The sequence below is a fragment of the Physeter macrocephalus genome, chromosome 9 (assembly GCF_002837175.3).
Source record: "Physeter macrocephalus isolate SW-GA chromosome 9, ASM283717v5, whole genome shotgun sequence".
Classification (NCBI taxonomy): domain Eukaryota; kingdom Metazoa; phylum Chordata; class Mammalia; order Artiodactyla; family Physeteridae; genus Physeter; species Physeter macrocephalus.
Genome location: NC_041222.1, coordinates 700,348 through 723,592, shown reverse-complemented (window position 1 = coordinate 723,592; position 23,245 = coordinate 700,348). Strand labels below are relative to the sequence as shown.

The 23,245-nt window shown below is 52.6% G+C and overlaps 1 protein-coding gene across 1 annotated transcript; it reads left to right on the top strand.

Annotated features, from left to right (window-relative positions):
- The first annotated feature begins 34 nt into the window (after positions 1-34).
- ANGPTL2 (angiopoietin like 2) lies at positions 35-21,047 on the top strand. Its single transcript, XM_028493510.2, has 4 exons — positions 35-913; positions 14,637-14,830; positions 16,562-16,832; positions 19,114-21,047. The coding sequence occupies exons 1-4, from the start codon at positions 97-99 to the stop codon at positions 19,311-19,313; spliced, it is 1,482 nt and encodes a 493-aa protein (XP_028349311.1). The 5' UTR covers positions 35-96; the 3' UTR covers positions 19,314-21,047.
- Positions 21,048-23,245: the final 2,198 nt, after the last annotated feature.

Here is a 23,245-nt window from a genome sequence, read left to right as displayed (position 1 = left end):
GGCAGTGACAGGACCCTTACTGAGTCTCCCCTTCTGTTTACTTTCAGGGTTTCGTAGTCTCTGCTCTCAAAGAAGAACCCCCACTTTGCAAGGACCATGAGGCCGCTGTGCGTGACGTGCTGGTGGCTGGGACTGCTGGCCGCCCTGGGAGCGGCCGTGGGCCAGAAGGAGGGCTTTGAGGGCACAGAGGAGGGCTCGCCCAGCGAGTTCATCTACCTGAACAGGTACAAGCGGGCCGGCGAGTCCTCGGACAAGTGCACCTACACCTTCATCGTTCCCCAGCAGCGGGTCACGGGCGCCATCTGCGTCAACTCCAAGGAGCCCGAGGTGCTCCTGGAGAACCGGGTGCACAAGCAGGAGCTGGAGCTGCTCAACAACGAGCTGCTCAAGCAGAAGCGGCAGATCGAGACGCTGCAGCAGCTGGTGGAGGTGGACGGCGGCATCGTGAGCGAGGTGAAGCTGCTGCGCAAGGAAAGCCGCAACATGAACTCGCGGGTCACGCAGCTCTACATGCAGCTCCTGCACGAGATCATCCGCAAGCGGGACAATGCGCTCGAGCTCTCCCAGCTGGAGAACAGGATCCTCAACCAGACGGCTGACATGCTGCAGCTGGCCAGCAAGTACAAGGACCTGGAGCACAAGTACCAGCACCTGGCCACGCTGGCCCACAACCAGTCAGAGGTCATCGCGCAGCTGGAGGAGCACTGCCAGCGGGTGCCCGCCGCCCGGCCCGTGCCCCAGCCGCCGCCCGCCGCCCCGCCCCGCGTCTACCAGCCGCCCCCCTACAACCGCATCATCAACCAGATCTCCACCAACGAGATCCAGAGCGACCAGAACCTGAAGGTGCTGCCGCCCCCCCTGCCAACCATGCCCGCCCTCACCAGCCTCCCATCCTCCACAGACAAGCCGTCGGGTAAGTCCTTCCGGGAACCTGCAACATCTGGGCCCCAGAGCCGGGCGCCAGGCTTCCCTTGGCTGTGACCGCAAGCGGGGGAAGAGCCGCGGCAAGCTGAAGCCGGGCCCAAGGCTTGCGCACTCCCCCAGCGGTCCCTTGGGCCAAGCCGCAGGAGCCGGTGGGGTGAGAGGGGGACCACATTCCTCAGATGGATGCTCCAAGGTAGAACCAGGAAGCAGGGGAATCTCAGAAGACAACAAGTGTTTTCTGGCTTCTGGTAGGAAAAAACCCAGGCCCGAGTCTTCTGGGCTCTGCGAGAGGTGCTCTGGGTTGGCAGGTAGGATGTCTCTCCTGCAAGCTCTCGTACTGTGCCTGGCACAGAACTGGCATTTGGTAAATGCTCACGGAAGAAACAACAGACCAGAGGAAAAGAAAGTGTTATCACAGCAGAAGTATGATGAACACATTGTAGGGAGGGGCTGCAGGGGAGGAAGGAGTACTTTCTAAAGCCCACACATTTCCTAGCGTCTGCTGCGTCTAGAATTTTCAGTGATGATTCCATACACCCTTAAATACATGCTTCATCTTAAATAAATATGGCAATTCTCAAAATATCATCATGGGGGAGGAATGGGGCTGCTGGTAGGTTTTGAAGCTTGACCCAGATACCGGCGCCGGGCGCTTTCATGTATATTATTACATCATTAAGCCCTGCAGCTCCTTATGGAAGGTTAACTGAGAGGATGAGTGACTTGCTCACAGGCTTAGCATCCTCAGGCTGGGTCTGAATTCAGGCCTTTTCACTTTAAAGCTGGGGCTGACTCCTCTGTGCTCGAGGACTCTGGGAATCCTCACTGCGGGGGGAGCATGAGCCCAGCCCCCTGAAGCTCAGTCTCTCATTCATCCAGGACCTTGTGTGCCTTACAGATGGGCTGTCATATGAGGACTACGTTCGTCTTTGCAAAAAAGTAACCACGTATCTGCTTCAAGTCAGTGATATTTGTACCACTTCGTTATATAAGCAGGGAGATATTTTTACTGAAAATATCCTGTTTTACATTGCTTTCACACTTCTGAAAATAACCACCAGTACTGGAAAGAGCAGTTTCTTGCTAATTCCAGAGAAGGCTGAACCTGAGTGCACGAGGGTGGCCCACGCAAAAGACGGGGGCGGCGCTGTTTGCAGGTCTGTGGGGGTAGCCAGGTGCAGGGCAGAGCGTCTTTCCTCGCAGCCAAGCCCTCTGCTGGGTGTGCAGGTTGAGGACTTGTGCTCTGGAGCAGACTGACCTGGGTTCCAATTCTGATTCCCCCACTGATTAGCTCTGGGACATTAGGCAGTCACTTTTCTCCTCAGAGCCTCAGTTTCCCCACCTATCAATGGAGGATGGATTAAAATAGTGCCTACCTGAGGATTAAATGAAATACTGCACAACATGTGGCTAGCACAGTTCTGGGCCCATGGTAAGTTTCAATACATGGTAGCTATGAGTTTCCTTTGGTCTTGGTCTCTTCATCTTGAAACAGGAGATTGAAATTTTAAAAACAGACCATTTTTAGCTCTGGCATTCTACAGCTGATGACTGGTTCATCTGTACACGTGTCTATTTTAAACCGGGAGTTCCAAAAGAGAGGGCAGAGGGTGCTAATACATCCTGAGAGAACACCCAGAGGGTAAAACGTGCCCATGGCACCAAATGAAGGCTCAGCTGAATGATATAATTCTGACATGAGGCAGGCTGACCTCAGTAGTTAGGCAATAGATCTCCTCTTGCTTAAGCATCTCTGGTTTCTGACTCAACAATTCCAGGACATTCCTGAGCTTGAACTAAGCTGGTGGATACATAGTGTAGGAATGAAGACCTAAGTCTGCACCCAGGCTCTACCTCTTATTAGCTGTTCGCTCATAAGAAAGTTATTTAGCTCTTCTGAGCCTTAATTTTCTCCTCTATAAAATGGGGAGAAGAGTCATACCATCACAGGGTTGCCGTGGAAACTCAATGCAATCAGGCATGAGATGTACATCATGTGGGGCAGCCCACCATAGCTGAGCCCCTACTCTTCGCCAATCACAGTGCTGGACTTGGGGGCTTGTGAAAACGACAGTCCTAACCTCCAGGAACTTAGTCCGGGGGAGATGGCAGATGCTTCAATGCATTGGGACCTATCCAGTGCCCACCAGTTCTAGACCCTAAAATCAGCACATCAGGTCTGACAAAGGATTTCTCTGAGAGAGAGCACCTGTCAAAGCCAAAATTTCCAGAATGGTGTGAGAACTTATGGGACCAACATAACAAAGTACCTGAAATCAGGAATGCAGTGAAAATCATGGGCTGTGCAGTCACTATGGTAACACCGCGGGGTGCTAAGTGCCCGCCTACAGGCACTACATCTGTTAAGGTGGCATGACTGAGTCTGCCTGCAGTAGAAGGGACAAGTTGGACGGAGGTGGGGACGTAAGAGTGAAGGATCTGTAAGAGTTTACCAGGGGGACTTGGGAGTTGGGCAATTGAGTTACTAGTGGGTCCCCAGTGGAGATGAGTCCGTGCAAAGACCCAGGGGCATGGCCCTAATCCTGGCACCTCAAGTAGTTTGGCTCTCCTGCTTCTTCACGTGCATAATTCAGCCTGGACTGTGTGCATTCCAAGGCTCCTGTGTGCAACCAACCCCTTTCTCTCCCACTTAAGGAAGCACACCTGCATGGAGGGAATGGCAGTGATTTTATTAAGGAGGTAATCTGAATGCACTATAATTTACCTTTTTTTTTTTTTTTTTTCCTTTAAGCAAAGCCTTCCCAAATGTTGGTACTGATTGTCAGTAACTGATTCCTTGTGACTCATCTGACCACTGCACTCCCACACGAGGCATTCCCTGCCTGGCACTGAGCACCTGGCTGCAGAGCCTGGAGAGAGGCTGGGAGGCCCTGCCCTTTCCTGGTGCTGGACCAGGCCAGGAGGAAAAGGCAGATGGTCTCTCTCAGCCAATCGGCAGAGAGCTCTTATCAGGCCTGTTCTGAGAACTTAGGGGGCAGGTTCTGGTCTTGGAAGACAAAACCTTCCTCTGTGCTCTGGCCCAACAGATTCTTTGCTCTGGGGACATCACTCAGCCAGAGACACTTCTGCAATTAAACACCTCTGCACTCAAGCCTTGGCAGCTCCTAAATCTTTCATCCCGCAACCTCAGAGCCACCTACTCTTTTCCTCATTGTCCGGGCCACTCAGCCCGCAGCACGCCCTTCCCCAGGGGACTGAGGGAGCCATGGCCCCTTATCTGAAGCTGCGCTCACCAGCTTGTCCCCAGCCAGACAGTAACAGGCTGGCCCCAGGCCAGGCCCAGGCCTCTGAGAGCCTGAGTGACAGAGGCCCAGGCAGCTCCCGGCTTCCCTGGCGTCTCGCTTGGGTTTTGTCCCGTCTCTCTCAGGTCTGGCCAGACCTAAGGGCATTTCCATTAGGGTGATGCTTGTGATAAGGCCTGGGCCAAACGGCCCTGCCTGTGGCCGTCTCCCCCGGGGGTGTCCCGTGGCTGCCGCCCTCGCTCCTCCTCTCCACTCTTCCTCACGCTTACACATCCCCGACCTCCTCCTCCACCTGTGTGCCCTGTGCATGCACGTCGGTCAGGTCTGCTAAAGAGGAAGGCTGCAGGGGTCACTTTCTAAGAGGCCAAGGAGAGGACAGCATGGAGCCTCGGCTAGAGCCTGCTCCCTAGGAGGCTCTGGGAGGCCCAGGACACTACTCCTCAGCGCAGCCCAGGCACCGCCATGCACATGCCAGCCCTCCTGCCACGGCGCCATCCTAGGGACTGACCAGAGAAGAAACGGCAGTGTGACCACCAGCTGCCACAGTGAGGCCTTGTCTGAAATGAACCTTTAAAAACCAAAAGGAGCAGACATTTCTAGCCGTTTTCTCTCCTGAGAAAAACATAAGCAGCTCAGTTTGTTTTCTCAGTGGATAAAGAGGGGGCCATAAAATCATAAAATATTAGAGCTTGTTAGAGGCCTCTCGGATCCCCTGGCATAGCCTTCTTGTCCCAGAGTCTGTCAGTGACAGAGCCAACACTGGTCCCTGGACTTGTAACTTCCAGGATATTAAGGTTCAGAGAGGTTAAGTAACTTAGCCAAGATTACACAGCAAGTAAGTGGCTCAGCCAAGGCTCAAACCCAAGGGTGTCTTAGCCACTCTGGGATACTACACATTCCCATGGAAAGGCTAGGGGGCAACTGGTGTGAAAATCACTCTACAAATGCTTGACTTGACCCCAGGTGCCAGCTGCCTGGGACCTGACTCTCCATCACTATTCATGTACCAGGTTCCAGGCAGCTCCTTGTAAAAGATCTGGTAGATTTGTTAGGTTTGTTATTAGAACTCTTACGGTTCTGAGAGCAAAGACATCATTACTGTGAAAATAAGATAAAGAAAATAGAATTAAGTTAGCCTCATACTACGGAGTTTCTAAAACAACAGAGCTCTCCCACAGAAAACGTAACATGCACCTGACTTCCAGTAAATGGACCCAACTGAAGCTCCCGAGAAATCTGATATTTCATTTGTATCAAATCTGGACAAATTGTCTGGAATTACTTCTACTCAGCATTTTAATGTATAGCTAAGTCTGAAGTCCTGATTTCTTTAAATATGTTAACCCTAAATATATAAAAATCAGTAGCTATGATCTGCTCTTGGGGCCACATTAGGTGTCAACCACGCTGCTTCAAAGATAACACACAGAAACCACCCATCCCTCACAACAGATGGTCCACGGCCAGGGAGGCACAGGCAACTTTAAGAAGATTGTTTTCCTAGTTGGATTTCTCCCCTTATATTTTATTTCCCATTATGAGGTAGGGAGTATGTACATTAGACTGTGGTCTAAAATAGAGAACGAGATAGATCACGCGTGGCTTCCATTCCTTCTGGAGGTCCAGCGATGGTCTGTCCAGGTGAGCGCTGCTGGTCCCACATGCGCCTGAGGCCCGGCGGAGGGTTGGAGAAGGGCGCTGTGAGGACGGTGAGGGTGACTACAGCCACCAAGCACTCGGCCTTTACGGTCACAGGGCCTGCAGGGAAAACCCAATCTGGCTCTCTTGGCTCCAGAGCCTGTGCTGTTTTCACTGTGCTATGCTGTCATGTTTCTAGAATGTTATTGTTGAACAAAATAAGACGCCCAAATTCATTACAAACTACATAATCAAGTGATATTTCAGAGAGCATTCTTTGCTAGCTTCTTCATAAACAAAAGCCACTTGAGCTCGAGTTAGGTCATCTTCCTCCTAGCTTTGCTTTCTCTTCTCTCCTCCTGGGGAACTTTGGAGTGGAGTGTGATGGCAAGCTCTCCCTCTATTACTCAGGCACTTTGCAGGGAGGACATTCGGCTAAATGCTCAGGCTATTTACAGCCCCGCGAGATAAACCACCGGCTTGTTATCGTTACAAGTGGTGAGCTGGCATCCTGCGGCCTGGAAATCCCAACAGTTTGGCATTTGGCAAAATGAAACGTAATCTAGAAAATCCTGGAGCTCAGGCCTCTGTGGCCAGCTCACTAGTCACACGAATGGACTGCTGTGGTGAACTGAGGCTGTGAACTATATCATAACCCTGAGATACTCCCCCAGAAAAAATGATAAAGAAAGCAGCATTAAGTGAGCATCGTACTACAGTGTCTAAGACAAGGTTGGCCAGGTTTGTCGAGCGCAGTGCGTCATGTACTATCGTAAAAGTAACACAGCCCACTTCTCAGTGATCTCAGTCGGCAGCAAGGAGGGAGGGGGGCCAGAGAGACTGCCCCGGGAACACCGAGACAGCCCCTTCCACCTCTGCAGCACTTCAGCTGCCCCTGAGAGGACTCTGGACGAAGAGCATGCTGGATCCTGGCCCTGCATCTCGAGGTGAGCCAGTGGAGCTGCAGGGCCTGGAGTGCTTTTATGTCATTTCTTCAAATGAATAAGTGATTTTCCCTTAATGGATTTTTTGAATAATTTAAGTTAAAATTGCTATCCATACAGAGAGAAATTTCACTAGGAAAGTTTTAAGCTTAAATGACAAATATAACAGTTTAAAAAAAAATTCCAAATGTTGAAATTAAGATATCTTAGGCAGTGTGTTAGAGTGCCATCGAAAAGAACGGAAAATCCAATCACGTGGGCCTACCCCGGGCATAACGTGCAGGCTTTCTACTACAGACTGTCCAGGCTTCCCCAGATAACAGGTTTCCTTTCTCAAGGTTTGGTCTGGATGCTAATTATCCTTTGTTGTCGGGATCCCTGTTTCCAGATGGATTTATTATTATTGATTCTCAAACTAGAAAGAACAGAATGAAGATGATAAAGGGAACGCAGCTCACGGTGGTGAGAAGACGGGAGACGGAGGAAGGCGCGGGAGGCGCCAGGTGACTCTCGGCACTAGACTGGGAGGGTCAACACATGGTCACTGCCCCGAGAAGGCTTCTGCCCCGGAGAAGCCCACGGTCTGGTGGCGAGACAGACCCCCACAATCCCAATACACGTGACAGCCACAGCACAGTACAGTGGCAAGAACCAGGGCGTGGGAGGCAGAGCCAGTTCTAACCCCACGTCCTCTGCTTCCCAGTCGTGTGATCGCTCTGAGCAGGGGCTTGTGAGGCTGAAATAAAATTGTGTAAAGCACCTGGCATGTGAAAGGCTCTAGATCTGAGGCAGTCAGCACTCTTACCATACTCCAGTGAAGATAGATATGTAAGGTACTATGGGAACCCTGAGAAGGATTGAGTAGCTCTTCTGGGGTTGGGGCAGGCTTCCTGGAGGGGGGGACGAGGAGGGCTGAGTGCAGGCAGATGTGCTCTCACAACCACTGCCACTATCATCAAGAAATCATGACGATCAGGCCTGGTGCTGGGCAAATGTCCTGTGTTCAGAAAAAGGATGACATACTAGAAGTTGCATACCAGTTGGCATATGGTCAAACCCCAGTGAAATTATAGCAAAGACTATGAAGAGGGATGTGTGAGCATTTGGAAAAGTAAGAGGTGATCAATGAAAGCCAACACAGGTTCTCTCAGAACGAGCCCATAAGCTGATTCCCTTTCCTGGGAAGGGCGAACGGGTTGGCCAACCATAGGAACGACCCCCCCATCCGCGATCTGCGGGGCGCAGTCATGGGTCTGATGAGCTCCTCCACGATGTGCCCGCAGAACAGCTCCACTCAGTCCCATCACTGCGACCGGGGAGCCCAGGGCTTCACCCCACCAGTCCAGGGAGCCCTAGGGAACTGCTCACCTCTGCACCCAGGGAGCCCCCCCAGAGCCCCTCCCAGTCTGACCTCTTTTCTTTTTAAAATCGCTTTAAAGTCTCTGTCTCTCCCCCTGCCCAAGGGTACTGGTGGAAACCTAGGAGTGGGCACAGCGCTTTTGAAAGTGTTCTCTGGGAAGCAATACTGAAATATCTGTTCATCCTGAGGTCAAACAGGCAGAAACAGGATCCCTTCAAGCTCTTCATGGGCCCAAGGGGCTCTTATTTGGGGATGCCTCAGGATGTACCAAGTGCGTTGAAATACACCCACCTCGCACATCTAATATAACTTTTACTGTAAAATTTTTGAAAGGACTTTTAATAAGTTTGTGTTTGAAATTACCTGGCCAAGTGCAGCACAATTAATTTATGGTTGGCTCTGGTTTCTCGGCAAACATCAGGCATGTTCAGGAATTCTTGTGAAGTGAGAAAAATGTAACCTACAAATTGTTTTCAAAAGTAATAACATTTTTTATGAAGACTAAATTTAACAATTGATGAATTCGACACAATGTTACACGTTGTAGAAATTTAATTACATACTTACAAATTGTGACTTTGCAGTTTTCTTTTCCTATTTTATAGCTAACAAATTTTTTTAGGCCTCAAATACTTTTCAGGAACTCCTGAAAAGCTTGTCAGCCCCAGGCAGTGTGCTCGTTTTCCGAGGACCTAAAGGGCCTGAACAGCAGGCATGAGCGTCTGGACTCTTTCCCCAGAAGGACCAGAAACGATACTTAGAATGTCACCGCTGGGGCGCTGCAGGAACTTGACTGAGATGGCTTTGGGAATGCACCGTCTGTTCCTGTGTTAGGTTACTGTTTTGTGCTCTGGTTCACTGAACAGTGGTGAGTGACGTAGAATATACATGTTCACAACCAAAATATGATTGCCCCAGCCGTCTGGACACACGAGACTCGAGCAGCACACGTGTCTGTTCCTCGCCCCCCGCACTGGGTTTCGGCTCTCCTGCCTCACCCGGGACGCCTGGCAGGTCCTCGTGCTGGCCGGGGTGGGACTCACGCCTAAGCAGGACTCACACCTAAGCAGTGGACATGTACCCTGGTGCTCAGATTATTCATTTGGGTCAGAAAATCCAATTTCATCACAACTAGTCATTTCTCCTGTTGGAAAACTGGTTCAGGGAGTGGCCAAAAGACTTGTTGGAGGCAGACCATCCATGAGAATAATAGGAAGCAGCACACGGTTCTCACATAAGAGCAGCACTTCCTGATGACATCACAGAAGCCTCTCCGCAGTGCCCACGTACGGACTAAAACACCCCAGAACCTCTCCCGCAGGCCACAGGGTCCTCTGTGTGGCCTCAGGTGGTCGAGTCTGGAGGCTTGGGCTTAGCGGGTAGGGAGGCCTGTCAGGCTGCTGGCCAGCTGCGTGGTCTAGCCCATCTGACGGCTGGGAAGGACTCTGCCCCTCTCCCCCTGGCTCAGGCGCGGCAGGGAGAAGAGGCATCACTCTGGCCCACACAGGCCCGATGTCTACCCACTTCTCAGCTCCTGGCCCCGGCCAATCGGCCTGGTCAGATATTCATGGGGCCGCACTTCCCTAGTGGAGGGGTGACTGCATTGAAAATGGATGCAGTTGGGGAGCCCATTTCTCCACTGGGGCCTGGGTGGGCGAGTCAGGCTGAAGGTGGTCTGCCTCAGACCCACAGGGAGGACACTGGAACTAGGAAGTTACCCGTAGGTCTGGGCTGGCTGCGGGCTCCAACTCGGCTTTACCAGAAGGCCCTACACTGCGGGTATTGAGCCCCGGAGCATCCAGCAGTAAGTGGCCCTTGGCTTCCCGGGAGGCAAGGAGCCCTGTGTGCCTGATCCCTCTGTCAGGAACCCCAGTGAGGAGGGAGGGAGCAGGGAGGGGACTTAGGCCCCCAAACCCGATTGCCTCCAACGCTCACCAGACATTGGGGTCTGGGGGCCCAAGACCTGTAGACTCTGTGTTCCCACTGCCAATGTCCCTTCTCCCCGAGGCCTCCTGACTGCAGGGCCTGTGTGCCTTCCACACCCTGTGCTGCTTCTCTAGGGAACCACACAGACTCGGCTTGGCCTCGGCAGCTGCGCTTTCCTTCATGTGGAACGTTCTAGCTGCAGCTCCGCCGACGAGGTCGGGGCGCTCCCTGCACTCACAGCCTTGATGCCGCTGAGTTAGTGCTGGCCTGGTGCTCCGGGCAGGGCTGCCCTTTCAGAAGGAGCGCCAAGTGAAACACTGCCGGGTACTCCGCGCTGCTCCAAGGAGAGCCCTGCCCACCGCACACTGAAGATGCAGCTTCATTGACAAAACAAAAGGTTTCCATTCTTCATTCCCATTAGTCTTTGTGGCCCTCTCCGCTGAAGTTCTGACTTTCACAATATGCCTTTATGGAAAACATCCATCAGTAAATAATCTTATACTTAGTCTTGGAAATCCGAAAGCAAATACAGTCGCTTGTTTGGGGCTAGGGGATGGCGGGGAGTGGACAGCTTCAAAACTACCAGCTTTCACCTATCAAAGGAAAGAAAAAAAGAACCCTCTCTGGCACCTGCCCTGGTCGGCCTCGTGAGGGGTGCTGTGTTCGGGAGACCCTCAGAACAGGTAGGGTTCTTTCCGTCTGTTTACAGAAGAGATGGAGGCTTAGTAAGGACCTGCCCAAAGTCACACTGTGAGGAGATGCGGCCACCAAGCTTTGAGCTAAGGGCTCCTGACTCCAAGTTTGGGGTCCTGTCCCCAGCACACAAACGCTTCCTGCACAGATTCCTGAGTCAATGTCTGACACCTCGGCCGACCCCCCAACAATGACATTGTGTATACATAACAGGTGTAGATTTCTCATCAGAGGAGGATGTTTTGACTCAGCCGTTTTAATGGAGCCGCATGATAATCTTACTGCTGCCGTTTTCTGCTGCTTTATCATTTCACTGCTGCCAACTTTTCAACGCCAAGTATTTTTCTGACTAATTTTCACCCATCATTTAATTTTCTGACCTTTGCCACTAGTGCCTTTAATAAGAAAAGGGAACATGTTTGAATGCCGGAGATCCAGAGCTCTGCAGGGGTATCTGAGAGATAACTGTCTGGAAACATTCTTGATGGAAAGTCCTCAGTGTCATGTGAAGTGCAGGATGTAGGAGACGTATGGAGATTTTTTTTTAGTAACAGCAGAAAATACTAAACACGTCTACACTATTTTGCACTTACTCCATGATTCTAGAAAGCTTGTCATACCTAAAAAGCCTTCAAGGAAAGAATTGCTAGATTTGCCTTTTTAAAAAAGGAAAGGAAAGATTCTCCATCATAAGAAACACTAAAATAGCTGTAAAATAGTCGAAATCGGGCTTCCCTGGTGGCGCAATGATTGAGAGTCCGCCTGCCGATGCAGGGGACACGGGTTCGTGCCCCGGTCTGGGAAGATCCCACATGCCGCAGAGCGGCTGGGCCCGTGAGCCATGGCCGCTGAGCCTGTGCGTCCGGAGCCTGTGCTCCGCAACGGGAGAGGTCACAACAGTGAGAGGCCTGCGTACCGCAAAAAAAAAAAAAAAAAAAAAGTCGAAATCGTTGTAAAATGGGCAAAGGACACCAAAAGGTAAGCATAGAAGAAAAACAAATCAAAGATTTAAAAAGGCATAACACCTTGACAGAGAAGAAGTATAAATTCTTATTTTTCTTAACCTGGCTGACCGGCAATGATTAAGACTAGTTGTAGGGACACAGAGAGAAGTCAGCCTGGGCCCCTTACCCTGGAGTCCACTCTGGTTGAGGAAAAGGATGAGGGCTTTCGAGTTTGGGCTCTGGATGACCACTGGGTTCAGATACTGCACCTGCCCCTACCGGGAGGGAGTGTCCCCACGCTCCAGTTTCCTCATCTGTAGAGTGGGGAGACTACTAGCTACCTGGCAGGTGTGTCAGGAAGATCTCGGGTATAAATGCATGGATGGGGCACGTAGTAAACGCCCAGCACATGTTGGCTAGTGGAAATATTTTATTGTTACTACCGTTCCAGTCAAGCCCCTCTCAGAGCCAGGGTTTCATAATCTGGGGTTTGGAAGTCCATTTACCTTCTGATTATAAGCAAAATTGTGTGTCTGTGCATCTTTCTAGATAGAGGGTCTGGAGCTTCTTCCCCAAAACTCTTAAGGGGATTGGTTGGCTCAAAAACATTTAAAAACACTTGCCTTTTAAAAACAGCCCTCTGTAGAAATGTCAAAGGTAAAGCTGGAACCACTCAGAGAACCCACACAGGTAGCGTAGGCTGGGAGCCGCAAGGCTGACCGGCTACCCTCCTGGCGTCCTCGAAGCTTCTCCCCATGCGGCGCCGCCTTCAAAGCCGGCCTTTCAGCCTGAGAATCCATGGAGCCCCGCGGCGGCTCTGCAGGAAGAGGCCTGGCTGCTCGTTTTCAGTTAGGTGTTATTCTGCAGGCTTCTGCCGGACCTTCTGTCACCAGCTTCCGCATCGAACGGCCTCTCCTGTGCTTCTGACTTGGTATCGAGCTGGGAGGCCTCCCACGCCCGCTCTGTGCTCTGCTCCAGCTGCCGGAGACAGACTCCCATTCTCTGCTTTGGTCCCCGGGGCCACGGGCTGAACACAACCAAAATCTTTCTCTCCTTCATGAATGTTCTTTCTGGAGGTCTGGCCTCCCCTTCCCAGGACGGAAGAGGCACAAGGCAAAGAAGGAAGCAGCTGCTTGTGCCACATCTGCTACGGGGCGGGTGCTTGGGGCCCTGGCCATCCCTTGGGGGAAGGAGGGCTGGCCAGCAGGTAAATGGCTGGAGGATGAAGGGGGAGCCCCAGTTAGCTGTCAGCGGTGAGCACCCACGCCCACCTTCCTTCTCGGTGCTGTTGAGCACTGGGGACAGAGGCGTGAGCAAGCCAGCCCCTGCCCTGCCGTCAGGTTCCAGGTGGGGATGCTCACACCCATCTGTGAAGCCGCAGGAAAAGCCCACTTGAGGTGTCCAACCAAGACCAAACCCAAACCTGTCCTGTTTAACCAGCAGATGTGGACTAATCCAGCCCAATCACAGCTAGGGAGGAATGGGAGAAGTCTGATCTACACAGGAAAAGCTAAATGCACCCGTCCCTGATGCCTGCCCTTTCCACCCTCCCCCACGCACAGGAAGGACAGGATTCCACAGGAGCTCCGGCTGAGAGAAAGCTGGTGAAGTCAGCTCCCCCCTCAATGGGCACGGGAGCGGCCCCCGCCTGCCCTAGGCTTCCACTGCCCGGCACAGGACCTGCTGGGGCTGGGACTCAATAAACAGTTCTTGAATAAACATACACATTAATAGAATAAGATGGAATTTTCTTAGGACGTTTGGTCTTAACCATTCTCAGTTTAGGATTGTTTTGAAGAGAAGCTGAAGCTATGTGTGGTGATTTTATTTATTGTAAAATACACAGTTCAATGGCTAGGTCTTGAAAAACTTCGGAAGTTTTCTCAGATCAATAAAGAAGAAGCCAGCTTATTTGGCCCTTGGTGACTCAGGTTTGTACCCTCTTGCTGACGTGACCAATGTCCAAACACAGGAAACCACCACGGGAAGTGGGGGAGGGGTGTTGAGAGACCTACAGTAGTGACACCCATCCCTTCTGACTGGGCTGCCCAAGCTCGGGGCAGTCACAGATCACAGAACCCATCTCGTCTCAGTTTCAAAAGAGAGCCATGGATTGGAAGGTGCCCTAGACTCATGGACCTCGAAACACGGGCTCTGAGCACCTGGCCCTCGGTGAGCCTCCTTTGGAAAATTGCCCTAGACACCATCCTTTAAGCTCATGGACCTCGAAACACGGGCTCTGAGCACCTGGCCCTCGGTGAGCCTCCTTTGGAAAATACAGATGGAGCTGAACAGAAACCTGGTCCCCCCAAAAGGTCTTTGGAGGCCAGCATCTGAATCCCAGAAATATCCCGAAACCTCTGGCTACAGATTCTGGGTATTGCTTGGGCCCCTGTGACCCCCATGGAAGTTCACTTACTAAAAACTGCTGCGACTGTCACGGAGCACCGTCGCTGGGAAGGCGGGCGTGGAGTCAGCCGTGCTGGGAGGGGCAGCGAGCCCCGCTCACTGACCGGGCGGTGCCCGCTCCGTGCTGACGGACGCTGCTGTCTCTCAGCAGGCTCACATCTCTTTTTGCCAATATAACCAACTTAAAAGAAAAAATCACTCCAGGAACTGCACACAAATGATCCAAGCAATCCTTACAGCCCCAATGAGGTAAACATGATCTCCCTTCTACAAACTGGGGAAACCGAGGGCTTGGAGAGGTAAGGAAGCTCGGCCAAATCACACCATGGGGGAGACAGGGGTGAAAGTGCGCCCAGACCCCTAGCCCTGGGCTACCCAAATCAGGCCCCTCACCCTGCAGGTCTGTGGCTTCCAGCCGGAGTCCTGCCCGAGGCCGTGCCGCGGGGGTCGCAGCCAGGGGTGAGGGGAGGGGAGGACGTGGCTCGGCGGCCAGGCAGCAGGGAGGGCTGTGACGGCCGCACACCTGTGTCCCCAGGCCCGTGGAGAGACTGCCTGCAGGCCCTGGAGGATGGCCATGACACCAGCTCCATCTACCTGGTGAAGCCAGAGAACACCAACCGCCTCATGCAGGTGTGGTGCGACCAGAGACATGACCCCGGGGGCTGGACCGTCATCCAGAGGCGCCTGGACGGCTCGGTCAACTTCTTCCGAAACTGGGAGACGTACAAGGTGAGGACTGCCCACCTGAGTGCCAGGGCCCTCGGAAGGAGGCACCTGCTGCCCGCCAGGGCCTGTGTGGCCCAAGGGAGGAGGACACTGACAGGGCCGTTTCTGCAAACCCACCAGGGTGGGGGGGACCAGCCGCTCCTTCGCTGCCCCACTGGCAACTGTGGCAGGACAGAGACAGGGGTTCAGACCACAAAAGCCCCACGAATGGGGTGGGAATTTCGAAATGCTGGGGTGCAGTAGCCCCTCACCCCAGCCAGGTGTGGGGAGCACCTTGGTCCCAGCTGGGGCTCTCAAGGGGAAGACCTGTCCTCACAGCCCAGAAGGGGCAAGTCCCAAGGCTCCCAAGCCCCGGGAAAATCTCCCACATAGCCCGTTTTGGGGAACTGTGGGAATACTTGGGTTCTAATTCCAGGGCTCATCCTCTGGGCTCCCAATTCCTGGGAAGTTGAATGCTCTTCCTTGTAGGAGGAAAGGCTGCAAGGGCTCCACCCCACACCTGTCTCACTCCTCTGAACAAAGAAGTGGTACCGAGGACGCGAGGGCAGCTGAGTTCCCTGACACCTGCCACACGCCAGGCGCAGCGCTGGGTGCTTCCGTTCATTACCTCCTTTGCTCTCACATCAACCCCAGGAGGGAGAGACTGGTCTGCACCCAGTTTACAGATGAAAAGGTGGCACAGACAGGAAGGGGGAGAGCAGTGAATACCGCCTAGGCCTCTGACACCTGCAGAGCCGACAAACTCCCTGGACCACGACACCCACACGTGGCTTTGCCACGCACCGGTCCTGTCCCTGCTTGCCCTCCAACCCACCTCCTGACCAGCCTGTGCCTTTGTTTTCTCCTCTGCCTCCTAGTTGAGAGGTTCCTGAAGACACCCTAACTCCTTCCGCCTCCTTTCCACATTCTCTTCCCCAGAGCAGTAGGTGCAGTGGTTAAGTCTGGGTTCTTAGTTCAAATCCTGGCTCACCCTCACGCACTCTGGGACCCTGGGCCTCCCCAGGCCTCAGTCCACCCACTCTAGGGAGGATAATGATAGTACCTAGTTCACAGAGTTGGCATGAGGGTTAATAAAATGACCTACGGAAGGTTCTGCCGACAGGGCCAATATACCGTAAGTACTCACTAAATACTAGCTATTATTATCATTAATGAACCCACCTATTTTTCAAGACTTCAAGTGGCCACAACTCGGCTGATGACACCCAAAAATACGTGGAAAAACTATAACAAATCCACTGGATTCTAGACCTAGGAGGGTGCCCAGGTGGATGTGGCATGCCTTTGTCACAGCTCACACCTGTGCATTAGTTTACATGGGACCCTCACACACAGCCCCTTCCCGGAGAAGGGAACAGAAGCTCAGAGAAGGTAAGGGAATTGTCCAGGGAACTCATGTTGCATGCCTACTGTGTGCTAGGCCCTTAATTTACCATATTAAGTGTGTCCTTACAGCAACCCTGCAGGGAAGGTAACATAGCGTCTCCCACGTTCACACGATGCCTAGCGTGAAACAGGCACTCGCTAAATAGTCTTGAGTGTCTGAGGCTCAGACAGGCAAAGTGACTCATCAAGTGACAGCCAGGTGGCGGGGGTGGGGAATTAAATGCAGGCCTGCCTTCTGGTCTGCCTGTGTCCAGGCCTCTCTGTCTGGCGCTGAGCAGCTGACAGCCGGGCCCTGCTGGCTGAGCACACTACATATTCCTCACTAATGCTTGCCCACGTTTTCCCCAGCAAGGGTTTGGGAACATCGATGGCGAGTACTGGCTGGGTCTGGAGAACATTTACTGGCTGACGAACCAAGGCAACTACAAACTGCTGGTGACCATGGAAGACTGGTCTGGCCGCAAGGTCTTTGCAGAATATGCCAGCTTCCGCCTGGAGCCTGAGAGCGAGTATTATAAGCTGCGGCTGGGGCGCTACCATGGCAACGCCGGTGACTCCTTTACCTGGCACAATGGCAAGCAGTTCACCACCCTGGACAGAGACCATGATGTCTACACAGGTAGGACCAGTGGAGTCACACCCAGGTGCAGGGCAGGGGAAAGAGGTCAGTCAAAGCCGAGCCTCTGACTCCCAGGCCTGAGAACGGGAAGATCCCAGGGCCCAGCTGCCCAACCCCGCTCCCATCCCCTGAAGGCCCACTCCTTTGCCCTCTACCCACATCCCCTTCGCAAGGCTGGGTCAGCATGGCATTTACAAAAAGGGGAAGGTAAAGAGGTGCACAAATTACATATCCGAGGGCCACTCTGGGCCAAGCTGGACATTGTACTGGGCTGTGCACTGCATCACTCCCTGCCTGAGGCACTGGGTGTCACGGCGACATGTCCCCATGTTACACCCTGGCTAACAATGCTGCCCCACCTCCTACATGCCTGTGCCTTTGGGCACCTGTTCAATCTCTCTGGGCCCGTTTCCACATCTGGAAATAAGGACATACCTACGTAGCGGGGTGGTGAGAAGGTGAGAATGTGCGTGAAGTGCTTTGACTGGGACTTGGCGGAGTCAGGCTCTGAGTGGGTGCAGTCTCTAGTGTGTACTGTCAATGCAGTGCTGTGGGAAGCTATGAGAGGAAACCAGGTAGGAGAGATGAAACGACCTGTCCAAGATCACATGCCTCAAGTCCAGGTCTTTATTAAACAAAAAAACAAAGGCAAAAAACAAAAAACTGTAAGAAACGCACACAGTCCAACCCTGAGTCCAGACATCAACCCCCCACATTCATCTCAAGGCTCCACACCTCAATTCCTGGGCCCTCGCTGGTTGGTCCCTGGGGAGCCAAGCCTGCCTCCAGGCCAAGGCTGTTCTCATGGGCAAACCCAGCCCCCTCCTGCCCCAGCTCCCCGATAGGTCCCAGTCTAAAGGCCACAGCCTCCCCTTTGAGGACTGTCCCAGGAACCACCTGCACTTCCTTGGCAAGCCCGGCTGCCTGCATCCTGAGGAGGGATACCCACTCCAGGTCCCTACAGCAGCAGACTGTTCTCACCACACTGGGGGAAACACCGACACCTCTACCTACTCCCTGGTGCAGAACTGACCCTGCTGCAGGGGCCCCGAGGAGGCAGTGTGTCGTCTGAGGCCGGGGCTGCCGAGGCTTCCGGAAGAGCAGGGCAGGAAGATGACCCTCATCAGAACTGTCAGACTCTGGGGACAGAGAGGCTGGTTACAGCATTTCTCGAGGGCCGTTATGGGGAGCAGGGAGCAGACTGTTCTGCGACCCCAGCTGTCAGGCCTGCCCAGCAGCAGGGTCAGTGGATGTGAGCCAGTGAGCTCCCTGTCCCTGGAGGCATGCGGGCCAAGCTCAGGAGGGGCGTCCACTGGCTGACGGGAGGCTGGCTGTGGCGTGCCGAGGGTTCTGCCCTCCAAATCCGATGCTGCTGCTTGGACCTCGTGGCCTCGGGTCATGGCCCGAGGGGCCAGAGAAAAACTCTGGGAAAACCTGGGCTGCTGGGGCTCTGGGGGGGTGCCTGGGGCTGAGTCTCCTCTCGGCTTTCTGCCTCAGCCGGCCTGCTCTCTCCTCACCTTGCCCCAAGGCCCCTCCTGGAGCAGAGCTGCCCCCCCATCGGGCCCCCAAACCCACAGACTTGACTGGGCAGCCCTTCCCCTGAGTGGGGTCTCTCCCTGGGCCTGACAATGTCTTCCCCCTCCCTCCTGGGAAGGGCAATGCCCCCGCACGCCCGCTCGTACCTTGCCCACACTTTTACTGTTGTTCCGAACTGCTTGTCCTTGGCAGCAAAATCCAGCATGATATGATAATGCCAGAAACTTTATGAAAATATCTTGCTTTTGTGAAAAAAAAAAATTGTTTTTGGCTGGAATACAGGCTTGGGAGGAATAGAGAAACATTTCATCTTAAACACTTCCTTTGTCATTCTATAAAGACTCTTGATCTAATAGTTTCAGCTCTTAAAAAACATTCCTAAGAAAAACTGGCCTTCTACCCGCCCACCTCAGGTCATTTCTGTTTTCCTCCCTGGTGCTTGCTCTGCAGCGAGCGCTGGGCTCATCCGCGGCCTCCTTCGGTTCCCACACGGGTCCCGTACGGTGCAGGGGCAGCGCGCTCATCCTTATTTTACCGTGAGAATTCAGTGGCTCAACAAGGTTAAGATGCCTGCCCAAGATCACAGAGCTCGTTAGTCAGCAGGCAGGTCTGAGGCCCCGTCCCCTCTCTCAGGCACCCTCGGTCCAAATGCCCCCACAGGGGGTCCCTCGGAAGCCCCCTGAGCAGACGGTGGACGCGGGTAGAACCTCCTCCCTGAGACCTTCTCGCTCTTTCTCTCCTGTAGGCAACTGTGCCCACTACCAGAAGGGCGGCTGGTGGTATAACGCCTGTGCCCACTCCAACCTCAACGGGGTCTGGTACCGCGGGGGCCACTACCGGAGCCGCTACCAGGACGGAGTCTACTGGGCTGAGTTCCGAGGAGGCTCCTACTCGCTCAAGAAGGTGGTGATGATGATCCGGCCGAACCCCAACACCTTCCACTAGGCTGGCCCCCCTCCTGGCCCCTCGTGGCCGCCGGGAGCCTGCCCGGCTGTGCTGGCCCAGCACAGAGAGCGCCTCCTTCCAGTTCACCTCAGGACTGGGAGGACTGCGACGCTAGACTCTGATTTCCCAAGTCACTGCGGCAGATAATACAACTGAATCCAAGCGGTATTCTCTGCTGCTACTACTCTTCTCCACATCGGACAGCCCCTCGTGTTTCCAGACAGGACAGGACGGCAGACAAGTCTTTCCTTAAATAAATTAAGCCCCAGCAATAAAAACACAACTGCAAAACACCTTCATAATATACACGTGTGTGAGCCGACCTTGTGCACTTATGTGTATACCATGTATATATGCATTTAGATATATACACGTGGCGTATATCTAGATACATATATAGGTTTGCCTTATATACCTAAATACATGTATATTCAATTCTCAGATGCTGAGGCTGTTAACAACAGCTCTGCTCTTAGGAGAAGAGCATTTCATTCATGTTGTATTACTTGAGTCTAAGGGCAGATCACAGACTGTGTAGCTCTCATTCAAAGAACAATCCTTGGCGTCCACAGGCCTGGATTCCTCCAGGACTGTCTACAGTACTATTCTCTCACATAGGGGTTCTCAACTCCCTTGCTTAAGATCCCCCTTGGCACCTAACCCAATTTCAAAACCCCCGTCCCTCTTTATTTCTATACTTCTCCTCATTCTCAGGACTTTTCACCACCCACCTATCCATGCATTCAATGCCATTCAATTAAGTGCCTTCCGTGCCCCAGTCCCCGGCCACTTGTGTTCCAGGCACCTTTTCTGCTCTTCTCTATTCCTTGCCTACTTACTCCTCACCTCTCCTGTCCCCCTGTGCTTTCTTTCCAGGCAAGATTCCTTAGCCTCTGAGTAGGAAAGCATGGACTCCACGTGGTCAGGAAAGGGAAAGTCAGGTCCAAAAGCTAACTGTTGGCCACAAGGATAATGGTATTTGCAGTCTCGTATTTTCCAGTCACAGTTTAGCCTACCTGTCATTTTAACCTTCACAGAAATAATAACCTACCTTGCCAGCAGATATTCGATTGAAGAGAAGTCATCATCCAATCGTTGGGGGCCCCAAATGGCTACATACCAAAGGTCCCATGCTCTCAGGCCGACTAGTGTCCACATCTCGTCTCCAAACTACACTTCCCCGGAGATCAAGCGCCACAAAAATGAGAACTAGCCACTTGTCGTGAGTTACTGAATAACCAGGGGTCACGGAGCCCTGGGTCAGCGCATAACAGCGCGGCGGCTTTCTTAGTCCTGTTAGCCACGGAGCATCAGGCTCGGTACTACCGGGACTCTTGCCAAGCAGGGAGCAAGGGATGAACAAGAAGATGAGACCCTCCTAGAGGGCACGTGAGTCGGGGTGGGCGAGATGTTGGAACGTTCGGTACTGTCCGCATCTGGCTGTGTGCCTATTACCTCAGCAGTCTCACAAAGTGTTCCATGTAGCATGTTTTGTGTATATAAAAGGGACGGTTTTTTTTTTTAATATATTCTCAGATTATCCTTGTAATGACACATCTGCAATAAAAGCCATCAGTGCTATTTGGATGTATCTACACTGTGCGTTATTGTTTTAGAATGCCTTCCTGGGACCTCCGATACCAGAGCCTCTTTGAGCAAAACCAGGAAGAGATTCATCCATGGAAATCAATGACATCACCCTTTCCCTATCCCTGGTTTCCAACTCTACCCCGAGGAGTCCCACGACAGTACCTCAGGCCAAGATGGCTTCCCGGAGCCCCACCTCCTTACGTCTAGCTGCGTCCTGGATGTCTCTGCCAGACACAAGCAGTGCAGTCAACACCTGAAACACCTTTCCCCAGGTCTGGTCTCATTTCACCAAATGGTACCATCTACTCAATTGCTCGGGTGAGAAGCCAGGACTCCTCCCTCCCCCTGGCCAAGGTCGACCCACCCCTCCGTGCAAGGCCTCTTCTCTGCTTTGGTGTAGGCCCTCCTCCCCTCTCCCCTCGACCACAGCAACAGGCTCCTCCACCTCCCTCGTCCCAATCCGACTTCCACACTAGCTGCCAGAACCACCTTCCTGTAAAACAAATCTGTCGGTAGGGAAGGCGTCTCTGGGCCTGATGAGAAACCCCAAAACCATAAAGGAAAAGACGAACGGATAGGACTAAAGAAAGTCCCGAATTTTTTGCCCTCTGAAAAACAAAACAAAATAAAACATGACTGAGATTGAAAGGCAAATATTAAACAAGAGAAAAGTATACGATTAATATTCATGCTACACCAAGAACTCTTTCAAATTAAGAAGAAAGATACAAACACTGTTATAGAAAACTTGGTAAAGCGCACAAACACGTTAGAAGACTCACAAATGGCCAGTAAACAAGAAAAGAGGCCAACCTCAGTAATCACCAGAGTTGTACATTAAATCAAGCATAAACCATCACATGGTGCCTAGCAGACTGGCAAAGATGAAAAAATGTCAATCTCCACATTGACAAGGGAATGGAGAAATATGTACTCTATGTACTCTGGATGGAAGTAAAAACATTCAATATTTTTGAAGAGCAGTTTGGCAATGTATATATCAAAATTTAAAACGTACTTAAACCTTTGGACTCACCAATCTCTCTTCTTAATGACAAAGTAATGCTGCCATATGAGAGCCTTTTCTAGCAAAGTTGTACTGTGGAGAGACTGATGTTTACTGAAGCCTACTACGTGCTTGGAATTGGACTTGTGTCTTCTTACGTGACCTCATGGCAGCCTGTGTAGGAGGGACTGTTCCCCTCACTTCACAGAAGGGGAGAAAGTGAGGCTCACAGCCAGACTGCTGGCAAAATGCCCCAGCAGGAGTTAGTCCAGAAGGTTCTGGATGTCAGGCACTCAGAGTTCTCAACTCCCTTCTCCCAAGTGCCTAGTCAGTGTTGGGGGTCACAGTGGAATCTGGACACTACTAGATGTCCTCAACCTTGGCCCAGACCACACCCACCCCCTCTCACACCTGGAGTCAGGTGTGTGGGATGCAAGGATTGACGGCAAAGGAAAACAGGGCCCAACCTTACCAGTCACTGGTCTTATGTCCAAACCCCAAAGCAGAGAGCTCTGGCAAGGCACACTGGACGAGGGGGAGCAACCCTTTACTAAACTAGTTGGGAACCAAACAAAAGCAGGGCCTGACGCCACTGGTTCTCCAACCCCACACACCCCGATACCCAAACCTGGGTCTTGGTCAAATCATACCCCGGCTGTATGGAAGGAGAGGGAGGCATAAGCCCATCAGAGATGTGGAACCCACTCTCCCTGAAGTAAAATGGAGGAAGGGGAGCAAGTTTACCAAACCAACAGCATCAAAGAAGAGAACAGGGAGACGAGAGGGCTGTGCTCAGGCGCCACGCCTGGTGCCCAGGGAGTCGCTCCCCTGCCAGCAAACAGCACTCGGCACAACCAACGCACATCAACACTCCTCCTCCTCGCCCATCCCACCCGGGGACTTCTAAGGCCTAACTCCTACCCTAAGGGGCCCTACTGTTACTGAGGTCTCCATGGTGAGTGCCTCTGCAGACCCAGAAGGAAGTCAGTGACACCTTGATCAGTGGAGGGCACCCACCTGCTGGGCTCGTGTGCAGAACACGGCAGGAAGACAGAGATGTTCCCCAAGTAAGTGACACTGAACAGGGCCCCCTCCCCCCGAATCTTGCCAATTTGATCCAGATTGAAAGAGAAACCTTTGAACTACTGCAAACACTGGGGATGGGAATCCATGATGTTCATACTCTGCAGATGCTCTTTGGGAGCTCAAGGGTCCCCCGATCTCCCAAGAGCACCTCATTTGCTTTATACAGTCTGGTAAAAACTCTCAGTTATAGTAAGGGAAAGCTAGAGAACTGGATTAAACAAAAAAGGAACATTTTAAGTGTAACGAAATG

What these genes read in the sequence shown, in the direction of transcription:
- ANGPTL2 (XM_028493510.2), top strand. Translation starts at nt 97, where the DNA reads ATGAGGCCGCTGTGCGTGACGTGCTGGTGGCTGGGACTGCTGGCCGCC. An exon ending in GAAACTGGGAGACGTACAAG is followed by an intron (nt 14,831 to 16,561) that starts GTGAGGACTGCC and finishes CGTTTTCCCCAG; the next exon opens with CAAGGGTTTGGGAACATCGA. An exon ending in AGACCATGATGTCTACACAG is followed by an intron (nt 16,833 to 19,113) that starts GTAGGACCAGTG and finishes TCTCTCCTGTAG; the next exon opens with GCAACTGTGCCCACTACCAG.